Raw genomic sequence first — 22,306 nt, 5'->3', positions numbered from 1 at the left:
TGTCTGACGATGCGTTCACTGGTTCCACGTATACCGAGTTCGCGATCGCATAAAAACTGTGCCAGTGATATTCGTTGTACACCCGTGAATCTTTCTCCTCGTAGATCCTCGTCCTTCAGAATATCAATGCTATCTTGTCTGTATTCAGCATCATGATCACAATTATTATTGTTCAATATATAGTCTAAAGCGTTGTCATACTGGTTGAATTTTTCCATATTACCTACGTAAAGGTATACACTATTATAATGCAACATTCAGTTTCTCTCACTGCGTACATACAGGACACATGTTGCATTGGAATATCAAATACAATGCTCTTCTGCAGTTTGAGCAATAACGTTCATTCACTGCAGCATGTAGTTCGATTTATGTCTTTTAACAGAGTATATCACTTCTATATCACCGTGGTCAGACAGATTGATCATGCATGAAGTGCATACAACATCATTACCCGTGGAATAATAACTATACATAACACACACTTTGGAACGTTCGGTTAATGCATGAATTTGTTTGCGAGACACTACCTTAACGATTTTATTGGTGGAGATCTCACTTTGATCGCTGTTATAGTCACTGTCATCTGATAACGGGCTGTCTTCGTCCAACAATTCATCCATTACTGCTTTAAAATTATTATACTTGGTGGGACCACTCCAACAGATCACGTTCAGTTTGCTCAAAGTCTTCCTTGTTTTATACAATTTTTTTCCACACACACTTTTTTCACAGTACTTGCATGTAATGTTGTCGCATAATTCACAGTTTTTTACCAACCAATACGCGAATGACTTTCAAATCCATGATTTGACACGCTTAGTTCATCGTTATATATTTTCGTCTAGCGCTTCCCCCTCCAAAACTTCAACATCATATTTGTTTCATACTAATTATTTATGAGAACATGACAAATATCGATAGCGCATTATCATCACGGAAAAAACTTAGCTTTTACATTTATAGGTTTTTTAACAGATAATTGCATACCTTTCTTAACAAACCTTTGTTATAACATTTTTAAAAACACGTGTCTAATAATGTCTAATATAAGTTTTGAACAGATAATTGCATTCCTTTTTTACTCACCTTTGTTATAACATTTTAAAAACACGTGTCTAATAATGTCTAATATAAGTTTGAACAGATAATTGCATTCCTTTTTTTACTCACCTTTGTTATGCGATAAGTTAATGTACCTAATGGTACCCTTCACTTAAAAACTACCATATCATTAAAAATTAGTAAATTCCACCCGATAAGCGTCCCCGCCTCGCGTGACGTTGTCACCCCCGCACCACCAAATACCCCCCCGCCCCGCTCCCCGCGCATTACCCCATGGCTCAGAACCGGCCCTATTACCCTACTTACGTTGAATACAAACATACCAGCAACTTAAGCCACCAGTCGTCAACAGTCGTCACGAATAATACAATTAAACATAAATACGATTTATATATAGAAACGTTGATATAAGTTGTTAACTTTTTTTTATTAAAAAGCGTTATTACTATTAATTTAATAAAAATTGTCCTGTTCTAGTATACCACAAGGACAAGATTTTCTTGAATTGAAATAATCCGTTGCTACATAGGGAAAAAGGTCTTTAAATTACATAATACTGTGTGTAATAAATATTTTCAGGATCATGCTATTATTTATATTAGAATGATAAAATGATGATTACAGACAGAGGCACTTCCGCTCTGGAGCTGTGTCCACTTTACATTTTACAAAAGAAAAAAAAATTCAATTCTTAATATCTGATTGAATATGAGTGAATATTTCTTTCGTTTTATTCCAGTTTTATAAATGTATAGGAATTAATTAAAAAAAGTTTCTCAGTAAAATAAATATATTAGGTATTATGATACAAGAAACGCGTGTAAATAAGGATAATGAAACAAACATGTGTAGATAAAGAGCGTCAACGACAGAATTTTATTTATCCTAATCAGGGACCCGGTCCGAAATAAAATTATTATGGTTCGGTTTCAGTTACGATTTAGTAAAATATTCGAAAACTGTTACGGTTTCAACTTTAGTGTAACGGGTTCTATTTTTTGACAAATAAAGAAAACCGAAAATCGTTTAAACTACGAATTTTTTCAATTCCGGTTCCGACTCTAAATTTTCCAGTTCTCAATATGTAATAATAATAAATAATAGTATTTAATAATATTTAATAATAATTTAAATAATTGTGTGCACTGATAGAAAAATGTGTTGTATTTGTAACCATAATTGCAAATAGCATCTATGACATGGTTGCTGTAACCAAATTGGAGATCTTTATATACAGTTAGTTGTGTACCATAAAATGATCTTTATTATAAGCATTTACCATATATATATTATAGTTATTATTACCAATGTTGTAATAGTAATTGCTATAAAAATGATATTCCTAACTGTAATCATTTTACTATGCAATTGTGATGGTTACAAATACAACACATTTTTCTATCAGTGTACAAACAACGAGATGAGTATCGAGAGACACGGTAGTGGCTCGCGCCAAGTGAACGCGCAGCGCGAGCCCGACCGTGCTCTTTACGCGAGTACGCGACTTGCGAGCACCCGAGATTATCGGATATCTGAGAAACGGCTAAACGGAGTTCGATCGAGTTCTAACTAGGCTCAATCGAAAGCTTGGGGTCGATTTGTATGTGAAAATTTTTATTTTTATTTGTCCCCTACGTACCCTATGAGAGGAGATATCAAACGACGCAAAGTCCAAATGTCAAAATTTTCATTTAAGAAACGTCGTTATCGTCACCTCCTGATCGACCTCTCAGATCAGAAAACGTCACTTTCATACTTTTGATGCAAGAGGCGCTTGTGTGCTATGCGCCTCGGGTTATTTAGGAACCTGTCACACCGACGAAATATAGTGGCATGAGCAGCGATCACAATCGCATGCATCTCGGGTAACGTTCCGTTTCACGGATAATAATGTCTAATGTTAATCATGTGCGTAATAAAATGGAACGCAGTCATTCGCATCGTCACTACGGCGTGTGTAATGGATTATGTGGGTTGCCCATGTGGGTCGCGTGAACTCGTGAAGTGACGTACAGTGTGATGAATGTTATGTTATTGTTATGACAGTTTTCGTGAAGTAGTGCATTTTTTAATTTTTATTATACCGTTATGTCTAAACAATGACTGATGTGTCTCTTTTTAAGAATTTATTCGCAAGAGAAACGTATGCGCAAATACTCGCTTTAACAGAAAAGTTGCAAGTTTATTGGTTAAAAGCCATATGATAGCCAATAAATTTTCAACTTTTCTGTAAGAACAGAATTTGCGAATACGTTTCTCTTAGAAATGAATTCAAGAATCGAGCCTCAGAGAGAAACCTCTCCGAGGTTTTTCTCTGTGGAGACTGTATGCAGACAGTTCGCGAATTGTTCTTTATTAATTGTTTGAGGTACTCGTGATCATCGAATGGAAGAGAACTTCGAGAGAAAGAGAACAGCGAGAGCGGTCAGTGGAAAGAATGGGGACTGGAATGCAGCTTATATTATTTTGTGTGTGATGGCTATTTTAATCTGTTGCGGGTTTCACGGCAATGATATGATAACCTGTATATTACATCGTGGATTACATCGTGGAGGCAGTGATGAGATGCGGGCCGGGTTTTTCGCGCATGCGCGGCGAGAATGATAGCAGTGAAGTAGTTAATAAAGAAAAAAAATGTACTGTTGATCGCCCTAATGCAATCATGTCAAATTTTTTGAATAAAAAGAAATAGCAGATATATTTATGTACAGATACGCACATACGCTCTCAACGTACAAATATATATATACATATATTTACACACAGATATACTTTCACATATAATTATAAGAAATTATTTTATTCTATAATAAAAAATATTAAAAGGAAAATAGGTGTTGAAATAATTTCAAATATTTAACAATACAAACAAAACATTTTATTTTTGGCAGAAATATTAAAGAATACCAACATTTGTTGCAAGGGTAAGGAAAACTGCCAAAAACCTTACCAGTATTCATAAAACAACAATTTATCTTTAAAATACAAAATAATATCATAAACGTAAGAAATTGCAAAGTTACAAAGACACAAAATATTATAGTAGTATACTAATAAAATATAATAAAATAAAAATACTTGTAATCAATTTAATGATAAATATGTTTTATAGATAAATATAATTTATAATATAATACAACTTCTACATTACAAAAATAATTTTTACTTGTTATATATTATTTATTAAATTTAATTAATTTATTAAATCCGTTAAAAATGACAAATATAACAATTACTATATACTAATTCAAATTATTAAATCTTTAATTTTTAACAATATGTAGCACATATTATCACAGTACGTAGTTATATAACACAGAACAGTATTATCAGAAAGGAGATATGGAAGGCAATGCAGAAATTGGAAATACTGGAAAAGCTAATAAGAATATGCAAACTGGTAATAACAGATTCGAAGAAAAAGATTAAAATCAATGGCTGCGTTCAGCAGAAAAAGCAGCTTTGCAACTGTTGTAAAATTCTTCAACACGACTGGTTTATACGTTTAGATCTAACAGGAACTAAGAGCAAAAACCAATCGTGTTGAAGAATTTTACAACAATTGCAAAGCTGCTTTTTCTGCTAAACGCAGCCACTAATTAACATTCCTAAGATTAGACAGTCAGAGAAGGTGATGGATTGGCCTCAATCGTGTTCAACCTGATTTTAGAAATAATAATATTTAGAATCATATGTAGCATGTATTAAAAAATAGAGGCTGGATATTAAAATACAAAAATTTGTTTTTTATTAAAAATTATTGCACATTAAATCTTTGGCTTTAGTCACTACAATATATTATTAACACAGTCATGTAAGTAAAACTGAAATTCTAAACGCAAATATTAAAAATTATGTATAGCATACATAAAAAAGTAGAGGCTAGATGTAAAAATGCAAACAAATGCAACAAAAAAAAAAAAAAATTAAGTATTATCAGATGTGCATTGTTCTCCGTATAAATTTTGTGTATTATGCAGTTCTAAATGCCTCGCGTCAATTTCAAAATTTGTACAATTTATATTTTGAGCTTGTAAACTAGATCGAATAACACAAATTGAGGAAACAGTATCATTTGATAGTCGATTCCTTTTTTTACATTTGACATCTGAAACAATAGAAAATATTCTTTCGGCCTCAGCATTAGAATGAGGATAAGAAAGGACTACTTGAGTTAATAATTCTAAGTTTGGGAACATCTTAGTCCCATCAAAATTTTCAGATTGTAGTATTTTAGCCCACATTTCATCTATTGGCAAAGAAGCTAATTCTTTTTTTTGTTGCTCATCAAAACTTAATGGTAAAATTGTCCATTCAAACGATAATTTTGTTATATTAATATTATGCTCTACCCGGTTAGCAATATAAGTTAAATTTTTAATTTTATGTCTACCTTCATTATGTAAAGCTATATTAGGATCCAAAAAAATTAATTGTTTAAAAAGTTCATTTTTATAAGGTAGAGACGCTTTAGCATTTCTCGCGCGCGCGCGAACTGCCGTAACATAAAAATCCAAACATTTCAATCTAATTTGTTGCGCGCATTCGAAAGATAAAGTCTCTAAAAGACATTCACAATCCGGTCCCACATTTATGTCATTTATAGGTTTTATATTATCTTTATTATCCAATAGTAAATCTAAAGTTGAAATATTTTCTAAAACATCAATTTTTACCAAATTTACGGCTATTTGACGAATTAATTTTTGACTGCTTTCATATAATTTATGAATTAAAATATTACGAGATTGAAATAATACATTAAAGTTATTAAAAAAATTTAGTGCAAATTTTAAAAACAGCAAATACGCTTTAATAAAAATATCATTTAAATGTTCTAATATAATTTCCGCGGATTTTAATTTATCTTCTACTGTTGCTAACATAAAATAATTTTTTAAGATTTCCCAGTTATCTAAAAGTCTAACAACGCATTTTTCTAAAGATAACCATCTTGTTTCCGACAATTTTAATATTTTATTTCGTTGTCCATTAAAAAAATCTTGGAATTCTCCCAAAATCGCACATCGCTTTGCACTGCCCGAAATGTAAGTGGCAACTCCTCTAATCAAATTTTCGCAAGAAGAAGGTAATTTTTCGCAAGCCTTACTGGCTATAAGCGCGGATGAATGGCAAATACAATTTATTGTTATTAATTCTGGCACTTCCGTTTTAAGATGAGTCATAAAAGAATTTTTGGATCCGACCATTACTGACGCATTATCGCAAGCTAATCCAACAATATTTTTAATAGGAATATTTTGTTTTTCTAAACTTTCTTTAAACATTTTAAAAATTTTATTCGCGGAATAGTCTGTTGCATCTAAAGTTAATAATTCTAATATTTGAGTTACAATTTTTTTATTTAATGGTGATACGTAGCGGACAAGAACGCACATTAATTTTGTATCAGAGATATCCGTACTTTCGTCTATCAAAATGGAAAATTTACTAATTTTTAAATATTCAACAATTTTTTCAGTTTCACGTTTTGCAGTAATATTTTTAACAATACTTGCACACTTATGTCGAGCCAGCGAAAGGTCTTGCACAACTTCAGGTTTTATACAAATATCTTTTAACAAAGGAATTAAATGATCCACGACTTGAAAGGCTACATTATGCTCTGCGATAAAAGTTGCTATTTTAATTTCTGCGCGTTTAACCTGTTCTTTATGTGATAAACTATCTTTAAAAGTAGCCTTAAAATTACCAGAATTTATTTTTTCAATGTGTTTAACCGTTTGTGAATGTTTAATCAAATCTGTTTTGCAACATCTGATAGTTTTGTTGCATGCAATACAAAGCGCTTTATTTTCAGCAGGATGGGGAGCTAACCATCCTTTAAAAATACTTTCATCTAGCCAAGCATTTTGAAATTCTCTAATCCTACGTTTTTCAATAGCTCCTTTACTTGGACAATCCATCATTCATAAATAAATAAATATTACTTTTTTTCAAATATACTTGGCTAATTGTATTGATCTTACATTTATTTCTGAAGGCACGCGTTTATGTACTTGGTCTATCTTTTTTTTATTTCAATGTTGACGCACAGTTGGCGCATTTACTTCATATCAATCATTTTGTAGAGAAGATAATAAAGCAATATAGTAATGAGACAATTTACCTAATATAATAGTTTTTTTCTCAGATGCGCGCGCGCGCACACACACACACACACAATCGGCGCCTTCTTTTATCTCTTTTTAAAAAGGTTTGAAATACATAATAATTGTGATACACGTGCCGACATAAAGAGAACATTCATTGTAACATTATTAAGTTAATTGAAACCAAAAAATTCTATAAACTTACTGATTCTATAAACTGACTGAAACAGTTCAAAGTTACTAAAGTGACTTCCGGACCTGTAAGGGCTAAAGTAAAGACTAAACTACAGAGTTCTCTGCTGTAAACAATATGAAAAATACCCACTAATCAATGTCAAATTAAAGTAATATAATAAATATAAATGTAAAGTAAAGTAGATGTAAATTGTTAATATAATTTTTACTTTAGGAACACTTTAAAGAGGAGGAACCATAGTAGGACGGTTATTATTAAGATCAGTGCGTATAAAATGAAGGTTTTAAAACGTATACGAGGATCGTGTGAGACGGTGTACGATCCTCCGTTTTGCGATTCTACATTTCTAGGCATCTCATAAGAACCTAATGGGATGCTAATGTGACGCGATGGGTTGCTCGAAGCAATGCACTCCGATGAACAGTAAGTGCCCATCGCAATGGCATTGATGGCCTCCGCGGAGGAATCCTCCGCACCCGGCTCATCTACTGCGACGACTTCCTCCGGCGTGATTTCTATAACAGACATATCCATCGCGACAACGATTATCGTCTCCCGACGAACAGACAACGACGGTCTGAAGAATCGGAATAGTACAGCGGCTTTATATAGTAGTACTGCGGCTAGTACCTGTTGGGTGGGGGGCGGCAGAGGGAAGGGGAAAGTGGCGGACGGGTCTCCTAACCTCTGATTGGCTAATGTACGTGAGGAGGGATAATTGGGGTAGACATAGACCGGCCCCTACCAGACCCCCGTAACTCGGTTACGGGCCTACCGCCAAATGTCGGCAAGAACGCGGTAGCGCGATGCGGATTAAGACCGTCCAGCGAGACGCGCGTCCGTGGTCGCTAGGAAGTTGTTTACAAGGAAATGTATCTGTCTAAATATATTATAGTTTGTAATTTGTTTTAAATCTTTATATTTCAAAATTTTGAGAAAAGTCGTGCATAATATGATCATATATAAATATGAATAATTAAATACGAATAATTTGTATATATAATTTTTGATCTAATAGCACATATACATATATATTTTTATATAATTGTATATAATAATAACCGAATTTTGGGCCGATAAAGTCTTATATTTTTGTAATCATATTTGTTCAGATCTTTCAATCATATGTAACTGTATATGATTACATACAGATAAAATTGTATCATTTCCTCCTCCAAATATTATTATATATGATCGTATAATGTGTAACATATGATGATATTACATTTAATTTTGTATAATTATATTTATACTGGTCAACAAAATTAGCGCATACGAAAGTTTTGCATAATTTCAAATAACTATAACACCGCGGAATATCATCGCATTTTCATTTTTCAAAAAGCATTTTAAGCTTGAACTTTCTACTATATTAAAGGATACTATATCAAAAATTATTATATTGTATAATGTGTATATTTTGTATTTTTTCTTTTTCTCTTAACAAGTCTCATTTTTTTTCAACCAGTGGTATTTTTAACTCTTTAGTTTAGTCGGTTATGGTATTTAAGAGAAAAACCATTAATATCTAAACATAATATATTAGATTTTCATAATATTACGTGTACCTACAGCAACTGTTTTATGCATTTGGAACGCCAATGCTTGTGGTGGTGATAAGGATTTGATTATTAAATCGGCGTTCTTTGTGTTCACTGTATAGAAAAAGTATATGTGACTATTTATTCTTTCTTATGCGTGGACTGATCGTACAATGTATCTGCGATGTTCACGGCTCTACTTTCGGACGCGAAGTGCGTGGTGCGATCAGGCGGATGACAGTTTGCTCGACCAGGCCAGCGATCATGTAACTTCTTCCTTAGGGAGGGAACGTGAATAGTGAAAAGTTTCGTGTAACTATCCCTTTCTATAGGTGTTGAATAGAAAGGGACAGTGGGTGCTTTCCAATTGCAATATCCCTAGACACTTTCATGCACACGGTGACACAATTTGTGTTCCAATTGTCATAATTATCGACACAACACTACACATCTGTACTCAGCCAAAGAGCTGTGTAGGCTTGTGTTTTTTGGTGACAAATAATAGTTACTAACCACAGCGCGGTAAGTAATTGCATTCTTGTTTTCTTTTAAAAAGCCGGACAAATATGGATTACGGAAATCTGAAAAATGTCCCTGAGTAATAAGTAATTCGATTTATTTTGCATTAAAATAATGAATTATTACGAGTTTTTAAATATTATTTAATAAAAAGTAAAATCAATACTTTGTTTTTTTATTTGCAAGTTAGATTAGGTTAGGTTATTAACTTAACTTTTGTTTATTAATCTATTACAATGCATACAAATAACACGTACAAATAACAAACAATTTTGTTTTGAATTATTTATAGCCTGGTTATTCGAGTTTTATGTGTGCAGCATGTTCTTTAGTTCTGGATAATGAAGAATTGTATTAACATATTTGCTTTGAAGGAAAAACTATTTATTCGAATGAGGGAATTATTTATTGTTTGAGTGATGATGATGTTTCAAATGAAGAAAGTTTCAATATACATAATAGAATTGACAGAGATGACAATGACTTAAATGATCATAATGATATGGAACAAGATGATTTAGAACAAGAGCCATATATTCCTCAACAGAAACCTACTACTTCAAAGCCTACTAAGAAGAAGCCTACAGATGACAAAACTGGTAAATAATTTTTATTTTATTTATTATACTTATAAGTGATTTGTTTTTTGGCTGCTTCAGAAATTGGTTTCATAGTTGTTTTGTGCAAATAGTGTCACATAAAATATGGATAAAAAATAAAAAAGTTACTGCAGAATAATTTATTATTGAAACAAATTTTAAAGCTGACATAAATAAAAATAATTTATTCTTCACAAATTTGGTAATATAATCTGATAATTGACATATATGTCAACTGTTTGCCATTATAGTTGCTATGTGGACAGACAGCAGCACGCTAGCATTACTTACCTGTTATGAAGCAAAAAAGGAAGATCTTGATCATCCTGTTAAGCGAGGGAAAGTATGGGCATCAATAGCTGATGACCTTTCAGAGTTCGGTTACAAGGTATTATAAAAAACTCCCAAAAAATATAAAAAATGTTTTGTATCTTTGTATGTACTATGTATGTACATTTATATTTATTAGAGATTAGCGAGAGGGTCTCTGTACTGTATTGCTGCAAAATTGTCTTTTTAGTTGTTTTAATATGAATTTGATATCTTTGGACATTTTATTTCTCTGAAAATGCAATAGCAAATAAATTGAACTTTATACTGCACTTTCCCTGTCATTGATTGTCATTTGCTTAAGATAAATTGTTTTAGGCTGGTATTCATAGTCGAATCTTATGTCAAAATTGTCTCAAGCAATGGTTTTGTTCAAAAAACAACAGTTAAATAATTCACTAATATAATTAGTCTAAATTTAGAGATCTAATAATAAAGATCAATAATCATTGACAGTTCACTGATCATTTATGTTTTTTGAACATAACCAATGCCCTAAGATGCTCATACGGCTCTGTAATTGGCTGATAGCATCTTAAGACAGTACTTAAGATGATCTTAAATATAAGAATCGACTATGAATTCTGAACCTTAAATTTTTTATAATTTTTTATATTTGTTTTGTTTTTATTCTCTACCTTACTTTCAAAAGTACATACATAGAATGCATATATTTCATACTAAGTATGAAACAAAATACAAAACAGATATTGAAATATATATTTAGAAAATTTTATTTAGCAATTTAGAAAAATGTATTTTGAGCAAGTAAGAGAATTCAGAAATGCGTACATGTCTTGATTAATTTTGATTACAATTGAAAATTATAGTTTTCTGGAGAACAAGTGAGATGGAAATTTAATACGCTGACTCGAAAGTACAAAGCCCAGATAGCACAAGGACATCCACTGTATGTCCAATGGATATCCGCTTCTGGACATTTGGACGTCCATTAAGAGTCCAAATAAGATCCGTCGGACATTCAATGGACGTCCATAGGATATACGTTTGGCACAACTTTGTACGTTCATAGAAAGTCCTTTAATGGACGTCCATGGGATATACGTTTGTCACAATTTCGGACATTCATAGAAAGTCCGAAATAAACCAAATTTTGAACCTATTATGATTTGATTATTTCTTTTGGGCCTTTTTCAATTAAAGGGCTTGCTGCAATAGTGGGTTAATCCACATTTTGTAAAAATTATCGACATAAAGCATGGACTGTGCATTTCCTGTAACAAGCTCTTGAAAAGTGTCCCGCAGAAAGACAAAGAGGAGACATGGTCCGGATCAATTTCTTTTTTTGTCTAGCGCCCATTATGCTACTGGTTAGACAGAGACAGCGCTTGACCCAGACCAATTGCTATGTCCCTCTTTTGGTCGGAAAAAGAAACGGGGAAAAAAACAAAAAAAGAAAAAAAAGAAAAAGAAACGATAATAAAAATGAAAAAGAAACGAAAAAAAACGAAACGATAAAAAACGAAAAAGAAACAATAATGTATTATAACAAACATTTTAAAAAATACCAATAATTGAGTGTTAATAATAAATAAAAAAATAATACGTATTATTTTATATTATTTCATATTATATCTAAAAGTAGAACAATTAAAATAAACCTTTTGAAAAATAAAAACAATGTAATTTATTATTATTTATAAATTAATGTTAATTAGAACTATGTAAATAATATATATATAATTTACAATATTTTTTTTAGATTATATAATAAAAATTAAGATAAATTATATAAGAGTAAGATGCAAGTGCAGACATAAATCAGATATCCAGCATAAGACGTTCTGAATAGAACATTTTAATTCAAATAATGGACATCTTATAAATGTCCATTTTATGTCCATGGACATGTGGACCTGAATTGGACTTAAAATGGACGTCCTTGGAACATCCAGTGCTATTTGGGAGACTGCGTTGACAATAATAAAAGAACTGGTACTGGTGTTATGACATTTAAATTTTTTGACCATATGGAAAATATTCTTGGTGATCGGAAGACGGTACAAAATCAAAGTACAATATCATCGACTTTCTCTAAGAAAAAATTAAAATCAACCATGTCAACATTTACAGCGCAAAGCGATACACCAATTTCTTCACCGAGCACATCAAGTACTGTAAGCACTAACAGTGCTAAAAAACAAGTTTACGAACATTCACCAAAATCAGAATGTTTGAATAAAAATAAACAAGCTCTTGAAAAGTCGGCACCATCAAACTCAGAAAAAACTGTATGTTCTACATCTGTAAGCAATACACAAAAGACCAAGCGCCCTCAACATGGATCGGAGAGTAGAACAGCGGCAAGTAAGGTAGAACTAGAAAAACAGTGGCTACAACATTTAAAAAATGTAGAAGATAAAAATAAAATAAAAGAAGAAAAACAGCAAGCTTACGAGAAAAGAAAAGCAGAAGAAGTGCAGATGAAAATGAAATTAATAGCATTAAAAGAAAGACAGTTAGACATGAAACAAAAGATTGCTAAACGTAAGTATGAGGAAGCAGCAGAATGGCATCGAGATAAATTATACATTGAAAAACAGAAATGTCGGTTGCTTAAAAAGTTATTGGAAACTCATACTTCATCTTCTAATAAGAAATTTAAGACTGATACAGACAGTTCACTTGAAGATTGAGAAAAGGGTGTGCAATACTTGTTATTTTGTTATTATCACTCTTGTTTTTAAATTTTATTTAGTAAGTATTACAATATTGATATATTAATATATCGACATTTATCGCTATTGTTTATTTTAAGCCAATATTTAACACATAATAGCCTTATCTTACAATCAGGTAGAGCTGTCATTATTTGTTAGATACATATCTAATTAAAAAAGCTGACTTTGAAAATTGTTTAATATAGTTGTTTTTGATTCGCTTCGGGTGGCCTTGATTCACCTCCTTTGACAATATGTAATAATAATGTTTTTATTTTATTGTATTATTAGTTTTCTTATTTATCTGATTGTTTGAGAGATAAATACATATTTTAATATATTATATAAAATTTTTATTGAAAATAAGTACATGTATGCATGTTTATGTTTTTGTTCTTATCTGCTCTAGACTTTTGTTTATTTTATAAAATGTAAAGTGCCCCATATAAATCATATATGAAGTTTTATTCATATCTTTTATTAATCACGTTATAAGCTAAAACAAAAAAAAAGAGAAAGTCAGCAAATTTAATCAGCACCCAATTTTATATATAATTTGTACCGGGTACTTTCTTATATCGCATAATATTATAAAAATGTTTTTAAATATTTTAAATTAGATTAACATTATATACTTAAATAAATATTAAAACTTGTTTACCATATTATTTATTACAAAAATGTAATAAGATAATTAAGTTGCAAAAGTGTAAGTCATTAAGCATAATCAGAAAAGTTTTTTCTTAGATACGAAATATTTAATTTTATGTGGAGAGATATGTAGAGGTATGTAAGTAATATGAGCAATATTTGTAAAGACTGTGGTAAAAATAAACATACCATGTTTATCAAAATATACAAATATTTATTTTTTTATAATTTTACTCTAGGTTAAAATATTAAAGATTATATAACATACAAAAATATAAAAATATACACGACTACTCTTAAAAATCTTTATATCTTAATATACTCCAGAATAGTATCTGGAAACAGCTCCCGAAACATCTGCATTCTTCGATCTATTACATTATTCCTATTTCTATATCTAGCATGTAAATCATCAATCTCATAATTGTTATCTACAACATTATCTACAAGAACGTCATTAAAATCTGCAAAGAATTCATTTTCATCATTTTCTTTTATAGTAATGTTATGCATAATACAAGCGGCTGTTATTAATTTTGGAATAAATTGAATATCAAGTAATTCTAAAAATCTCAAACAACGGAAACGACCTTTTAATTATCCAAAAGCTCTCTCTATTGACATCCGTGTGGAAGAGTGTAAGAAATTAAATTCAGACTGCTGTACGCTTAAATGTCCGTTATCTCGAAATGGTGGGACGAGCCATGGTAGTAGTGGATAGGCTGAATCTCCTATTATGCACGTTTCATTAGGGAAAATGTTTTCCATGTCATTTTGAGCAGTATCATAGAGTAACGATCTTCTTAGAACACGTGCGTCGTGCAGTGAACCCGGTTCTCCACAATAAATATTTGTGAACTTCATATCTGCATCTACAACACCTTGTAATACGACAGAGAAAAACCTTTTTCTATTGCAATAGTCTCTAGAGTAATCAACAGGCCGTCGAATTGCGATATGCGTGCAATCTATTGCTCCGATACATTTTTATATCCCTCGTTTTGCCTCGAACTTTTGGGATATTACGAGGCTAGCATCATTTCCCTCTGGCCATTTTATTTCTTCATCTAATCTAGATAATAGCCATTCCACAACACGATGTATTATACGAAAAATTGAAGATATAGATACATTAAATCTATCTCCCAAAGTTCGTAATGGCTCAGTATTTACAATATACCAAAGAAATATAAGGAAACTCCACTCAGCAGAGATTTTACGCATACCAGAAGAATGGGATGGGATAAAATTACTCTGCTGCAGCACGTCTGGAAGTATAAAAATTAATATGGCATTAGCATTAAAAAAAATGTAAATAATAGACAATATAAATAATACATATTTTATATACCTATTTGAAGATATGCCGTACGTCTCTGTAATCTAAAGTGCTCCTTAAATACAGCATCACTATATAAGTGGACAGTGTTGAGGAAGTCTTGAACTTTGCTCCGTCTTCTTCCATGCATGAGAAGTTGATACAATGGAAACAATAAATCATCTTCAACTTCATTACTTGAGAAAGATGTATTAGATTCATTAGTGGAATTCATTATCTCACTAAGGCTGTCAGAGGAACTTGAACTGGTATTAGTAGAGCTGGATGATAAATCTGCAGTCATTGTTATGACTATTTCATCCATTTCTAATAACTGTGACATTATTATTTTTATATCTATAAAAGAAATAATTAAATAATATTATGCTGGATATAAAAATAATAAGTTTGGTTACAAAATCTTCTAATTAAAACAATTATCAATATTATATTATATAGTTATATACCATCTCAAATAGCACAAAATATTCATAAAATATTTATAAGAAAGAAAAATATTTACGATAAATATTTTGTACATATTTTTATGTCAGAGTTTTCATACATATGTAACATAAAAAAATAAACAAAATACTTTTTCACTCTTTTTAGTCAAGCTAGTTTCTAAAAAATATTTTTGAAATATTTATATTATGCAAAAATGCATATATAATATGCTATACTAATTTCTCTAAGGTTATTTTCCTTGAAATATACTTACGTAAATTACGCAGGATTGTTGGTCCGTTTCAATGGATTCTACAAAGAAAATTATTAACGATAGCCTAAACGTTAATTGTTATTGTTGCTGATCTTTTATATGGTCTTTCTTCTTCTTTTAAAAATGTAATTCGCATCACTTGAGTAATAGTTACACGGAAATTTATTACCACCATGGATTAAAAAATATCAAGACACAGACACACTATAGGTATTTGGTACAGACTGTTACACACTTTGTTCCAATTGAATTGTGCACATCGCTACACTTTGTGCCTTCCTGTGTACGTTTGTGCTAAGATGTGTTAAGCAATTGGAAAGCACCCAGTAACTTGAAACTTTTCACTTTTCACACTTCCGCCCTACGGGAAACATTACACGATCGCAATACGTACCCTGATCCGAATACGTTGAATACAAACATACCAGCAACTTAAGCCACCAGTCGTCAACAGTCGTCACGAATAATACAATTAAACATAAATACGATTTACCAGGTCTGTAACTTTAAAATGCGGGTTTTCTTCCAAGAGATGGAGCACAAAACCTATATATGCTGGTGTCATAACCAATATGTCATTTTGTAGCTATGATAGTTAGCTTCAAAACGCCATATTTGTTTAAACGTTTAAGTGTTAGTAGCATTTTTTTTCGGTGGTAAACATGTCGAGTTTTGAGCCGAACAAAGAGCATTTGCGGCACGTGCTGATTTTCTTATTCAATCAGAAGAAAAAAGCAGCGGAAGCACATCGAATACTTGTGGAAACATACGGTGCACATACTCTATCTGTCGATACTTGCGAACGGTGGTTTAAACGATTCAGAAGTGGTGATTTTGATGTCAGTGACAAAGAACGTGAAAATCGACCGAAAAAGTTTGAAGACACCGAATTGCAAGCTGAAACCTGGCGAAACAGTTAATACTGATCGCTACCGACAACAAATGATCAATTTGAATTATGCGTTGGTCGAAAAACGACCAGAATGGGCTCAAAGGCATGGGAAGGTGATTTTGCTGCATGACAACGCACCCAGTCACACAGCAAAACCGGTTAAAAACACTCTGGCAGCACTTGAATGGAAAATATTACCTCACCCGCCGTACTCACCAGACTTTGCTCTTTCCGACTACCACCTGTTTTCATCCATGGGACACTCACTTGCCGAGCAGCATTTCCATTCTTATGAAGACGTTCAAAAATGGCTCGACGACTGGTTTGGCTCGTGCAACTTTCAATTCTTTGGAATGGCATCCATAATTTGCTTACTAGATGGCAAAAACGTGTAGAAAGCGAGGGCCGATATTTTGAATAAAATATATTTTTCCATTTTGTCTAAATTATTGCGTATTTTTATTGAAAAAACCCGCATTTTAAAGTTACAGACCTGGTATATATAGAAACGTTGATATAAGTTGTTAACTTTTTTTTATTAAAAAGCGTTATTACTATTAATTTAATAAAAATTGTCCTGTTCTAGTATACCACAAGGACAAGATTTTCTTGAATTGAAATAATCCGTTGCTACATAGGGAAAAAGGTCTTTAAATTACATAATACTGTGTGTAATAAATATTTTCAGGATCATGCTATTATTTATATTAGAATGATAAAATGATGATTACAGACAGAGGCACTTCCGCTCTGGAGCTGTGTCCACTTTACATTTTACAAAAGAAAAAAAAATTCAATTCTTAATATCTGATTGAATATGAGTGAATATTTCTTTCGTTTTATTCCAGTTTTATAAATGTATAGGAATTAATTAAAAAAAGTTTCTCAGTAAAATAAATATATTAGGTATTATGATACAAGAAACGCGTGTAAATAAGAATAATGAAACAAACATGTGTAGATAAAGAGCGTCAACGACAGAATTTTATTTATCCTAATCAGGGACCCGGTCCGAAATAAAATTATTATGGTTCGGTTTCAGTTACGATTTAGTAAAATATTCGAAAACTGTTACGGTTTCAACTTTAGTGTAACGGGTTCTATTTTTTGACAAATAAAGAAAACCGAAAATCGTTTAAACTACGAATTTTTTCAATTCCGGTTCCGACTCTAAATTTTCCAGTTCTCAATATGTAATAATAATAAATAATAGTATTTAATAATATTTAATAATAATTTAAATAATTGTGTGCACTGATAGAAAAATGTGTTGTATTTGTAACCATAATTGCAAATAGCATCTATGACATGGTTGCTGTAACCAAATTGGAGATCTTTATATACAGTTAGTTGTGTACCATAAAATGATCTTTATTATAAGCATTTACCATATATATATTATAGTTATTATTACCAATGTTGTAATAGTAATTGCTATAAAAATGATATTCCTAACTGTAATCATTTTACTATGCAATTGTGATGGTTACAAATACAACACATTTTTCTATCAGTGTACAAACAACGAGATGAGTATCGAGAGACACGGTAGTGGCTCGCGCCAAGTGAACGCGCAGCGCGAGCCCGACCGTGCTCTTTACGCGAGTACGCGACTTGCGAGCACCCGAGATTATCGGATATCTGAGAAACGGCTAAACGGAGTTCGATCGAGTTCTAACTAGGCTCAATCGAAAGCTTGGGGTCGATTTGTATGTGAAAATTTTTATTTTTATTTGTCCCCTACGTACCCTATGAGAGGAGATATCAAACGACGCAAAGTCCAAATGTCAAAATTTTCATTTAAGAAACGTCGTTATCGTCACCTCCTGATCGACCTCTCAGATCAGAAAACGTCACTTTCATACTTTTGATGCAAGAGGCGCTTGTGTGCTATGCGCCTCGGGTTATTTAGGAACCTGTCACACCGACGAAATATAGTGGCATGAGCAGCGATCACAATCGCATGCATCTCGGGTAACGTTCCGTTTCACGGATAATAATGTCTAATGTTAATCATGTGCGTAATAAAATGGAACGCAGTCATTCGCATCGTCACTACGGCGTGTGTAATGGATTATGTGGGTTGCCCATGTGGGTCGCGTGAACTCGTGAAGTGACGTACAGTGTGATGAATGTTATGTTATTGTTATGACAGTTTTCGTGAAGTAGTGCATTTTTTAATTTTTATTATACCGTTATGTCTAAACAATGACTGATGTGTCTCTTTTTAAGAATTTATTCGCAAGAGAAACGTATGCGCAAATACTCGCTTTAACAGAAAAGTTGCAAGTTTATTGGTTAAAAGCCATATGATAGCCAATAAATTTTCAACTTTTCTGTAAGAACAGAATTTGCGAATACGTTTCTCTTAGAAATGAATTCAAGAATCGAGCCTCAGAGAGAAACCTCTCCGAGGTTTTTCTCTGTGGAGACTGTATGCAGACAGTTCGCGAATTGTTCTTTATTAATTGTTTGAGGTACTCGTGATCATCGAATGGAAGAGAACTTCGAGAGAAAGAGAACAGCGAGAGCGGTCAGTGGAAAGAATGGGGACTGGAATGCAGCTTATATTATTTTGTGTGTGATGGCTATTTTAATCTGTTGCGGGTTTCACGGCAATGATATGATAACCTGTATATTACATCGTGGATTACATCGTGGAGGCAGTGATGAGATGCGGGCCGGGTTTTTCGCGCATGCGCGGCGAGAATGATAGCAGTGAAGTAGTTAATAAAGAAAAAAAATGTACTGTTGATCGCCCTAATGCAATCATGTCAAATTTTTTGAATAAAAAGAAATAGCAGATATATTTATGTACAGATACGCACATACGCTCTCAACGTACAAATATATATATACATATATTTACACACAGATATACTTTCACATATAATTATAAGAAATTATTTTATTCTATAATAAAAAATATTAAAAGGAAAATAGGTGTTGAAATAATTTCAAATATTTAACAATACAAACAAAACATTTTATTTTTGGCAGAAATATTAAAGAATACCAACATTTGTTGCAAGGGTAAGGAAAACTGCCAAAAACCTTACCAGTATTCATAAAACAACAATTTATCTTTAAAATACAAAATAATATCATAAACGTAAGAAATTGCAAAGTTACAAAGACACAAAATATTATAGTAGTATACTAATAAAATATAATAAAATAAAAATACTTGTAATCAATTTAATGATAAATATGTTTTATAGATAAATATAATTTATAATATAATACAACTTCTACATTACAAAAATAATTTTTACTTGTTATATATTATTTATTAAATTTAATTAATTTATTAAATCCGTTAAAAATGACAAATATAACAATTACTATATACTAATTCAAATTATTAAATCTTTAATTTTTAACAATATGTAGCACATATTATCACAGTACGTAGTTATATAACACAGAACAGTATTATCAGAAAGGAGATATGGAAGGCAATGCAGAAATTGGAAATACTGGAAAAGCTAATAAGAATATGCAAACTGGTAATAACAGATTCGAAGAAAAAGATTAAAATCAATGGCTGCGTTCAGCAGAAAAAGCAGCTTTGCAACTGTTGTAAAATTCTTCAACACGACTGGTTTATACGTTTAGATCTAACAGGAACTAAGAGCAAAAACCAATCGTGTTGAAGAATTTTACAACAATTGCAAAGCTGCTTTTTCTGCTAAACGCAGCCACTAATTAACATTCCTAAGATTAGACAGTCAGAGAAGGTGATGGATTGGCCTGAATCGTGTTCAACCTGATTTTAGAAATAATAATATTTAGAATCATATGTAGCATGTATTAAAAAATAGAGGCTGGATATTAAAATACAAAAATTTGTTTTTTATTAAAAATTATTGCACATTAAATCTTTGGCTTTAGTCACTACAATATATTATTAACACAGTCATGTAAGTAAAACTGAAATTCTAAACGCAAATATTAAAAATTATGTATAGCATACATAAAAAAGTAGAGGCTAGATGTAAAAATGCAAACAAATGCAACAAAAAAAAAAAATTAAGTATTATCAGATGTGCATTGTTCTCCGTATAAATTTTGTGTATTATGCAGTTCTAAATGCCTCGCGTCAATTTCAAAATTTGTACAATTTATATTTTGAGCTTGTAAACTAGATCGAATAACACAAATTGAGGAAACAGTATCATTTGATAGTCGATTCCTTTTTTTACATTTGACATCTGAAACAATAGAAAATATTCTTTCGGCCTCAGCATTAGAATGAGGATAAGAAAGGACTACTTGAGTTAATAATTCTAAGTTTGGGAACATCTTAGTCCCATCAAAATTTTCAGATTGTAGTATTTTAGCCCACATTTCATCTATTGGCAAAGAAGCTAATTCTTTTTTTTGTTGCTCATCAAAACTTAATGGTAAAATTGTCCATTCAAACGATAATTTTGTTATATTAATATTATGCTCTACCCGGTTAGCAATATAAGTTAAATTTTTAATTTTATGTCTACCTTCATTATGTAAAGCTATATTAGGATCCAAAAAAATTAATTGTTTAAAAAGTTCATTTTTATAAGGTAGAGACGCTTTAGCATTTCTCGCGCGCGCGCGAACTGCCGTAACATAAAAATCCAAACATTTCAATCTAATTTGTTGCGCGCATTCGAAAGATAAAGTCTCTAAAAGACATTCACAATCCGGTCCCACATTTATGTCATTTATAGGTTTTATATTATCTTTATTATCCAATAGTAAATCTAAAGTTGAAATATTTTCTAAAACATCAATTTTTACCAAATTTACGGCTATTTGACGAATTAATTTTTGACTGCTTTCATATAATTTATGAATTAAAATATTACGAGATTGAAATAATACATTAAAGTTATTAAAAAAATTTAGTGCAAATTTTAAAAACAGCAAATACGCTTTAATAAAAATATCATTTAAATGTTCTAATATAATTTCCGCGGATTTTAATTTATCTTCTACTGTTGCTAACATAAAATAATTTTTTAAGATTTCCCAGTTATCTAAAAGTCTAACAACGCATTTTTCTAAAGATAACCATCTTGTTTCCGACAATTTTAATATTTTATTTCGTTGTCCATTAAAAAAATCTTGGAATTCTCCCAAAATCGCACATCGCTTTGCACTGCCCGAAATGTAAGTGGCAACTCCTCTAATCAAATTTTCGCAAGAAGAAGGTAATTTTTCGCAAGCCTTACTGGCTATAAGCGCGGATGAATGGCAAATACAATTTATTGTTATTAATTCTGGCACTTCCGTTTTAAGATGAGTCATAAAAGAATTTTTGGATCCGACCATTACTGACGCATTATCGCAAGCTAATCCAACAATATTTTTAATAGGAATATTTTGTTTTTCTAAACTTTCTTTAAACATTTTAAAAATTTTATTCGCGGAATAGTCTGTTGCATCTAAAGTTAATAATTCTAATATTTGAGTTACAATTTTTTTATTTAATGGTGATACGTAGCGGACAAGAACGCACATTAATTTTGTATCAGAGATATCCGTACTTTCGTCTATCAAAATGGAAAATTTACTAATTTTTAAATATTCAACAATTTTTTCAGTTTCACGTTTTGCAGTAATATTTTTAACAATACTTGCACACTTATGTCGAGCCAGCGAAAGGTCTTGCACAACTTCAGGTTTTATACAAATA

The 22,306-nt window shown here is 31.4% G+C and overlaps 1 protein-coding gene across 2 annotated transcripts; it reads right to left on the bottom strand.

The window, feature by feature from the left end:
* Window positions 1-13,343: 13,343 nt before the first annotated feature.
* On the bottom strand, window positions 13,344-15,810 carry LOC118648429. 2 transcript variants are annotated; one of them, XM_036294737.1, is made up of 3 exons: window positions 15,735-15,810; window positions 15,047-15,370; window positions 13,344-14,963 (listed from the first exon to the last, which is right to left on the bottom strand). In XM_036294737.1, exons 2-3 carry the CDS (start codon window positions 15,354-15,356, stop codon window positions 14,683-14,685), a joined length of 591 nt encoding a protein of 196 aa, XP_036150630.1. In that variant the 5' UTR covers window positions 15,357-15,370; window positions 15,735-15,810; the 3' UTR covers window positions 13,344-14,682. The 2 variants fall into 2 exon arrangements, with proteins under 2 accessions (XP_036150630.1, XP_036150631.1); XM_036294738.1 differs by lacking the exon at window positions 15,735-15,810 and having other exon boundaries at window positions 15,047-15,431.
* Window positions 15,811-22,306: the final 6,496 nt, after the last annotated feature.

The sequence above is a fragment of the Monomorium pharaonis genome, unplaced genomic scaffold, assembly GCF_013373865.1.
Source record: "Monomorium pharaonis isolate MP-MQ-018 unplaced genomic scaffold, ASM1337386v2 scaffold_433, whole genome shotgun sequence".
Taxonomy (NCBI): Eukaryota; Metazoa; Arthropoda; class Insecta; order Hymenoptera; family Formicidae; genus Monomorium; species Monomorium pharaonis.
The sequence above is the reverse complement of the archived record's forward strand: the minus strand, read 5'-3'. Positions and strand labels throughout refer to the sequence as shown.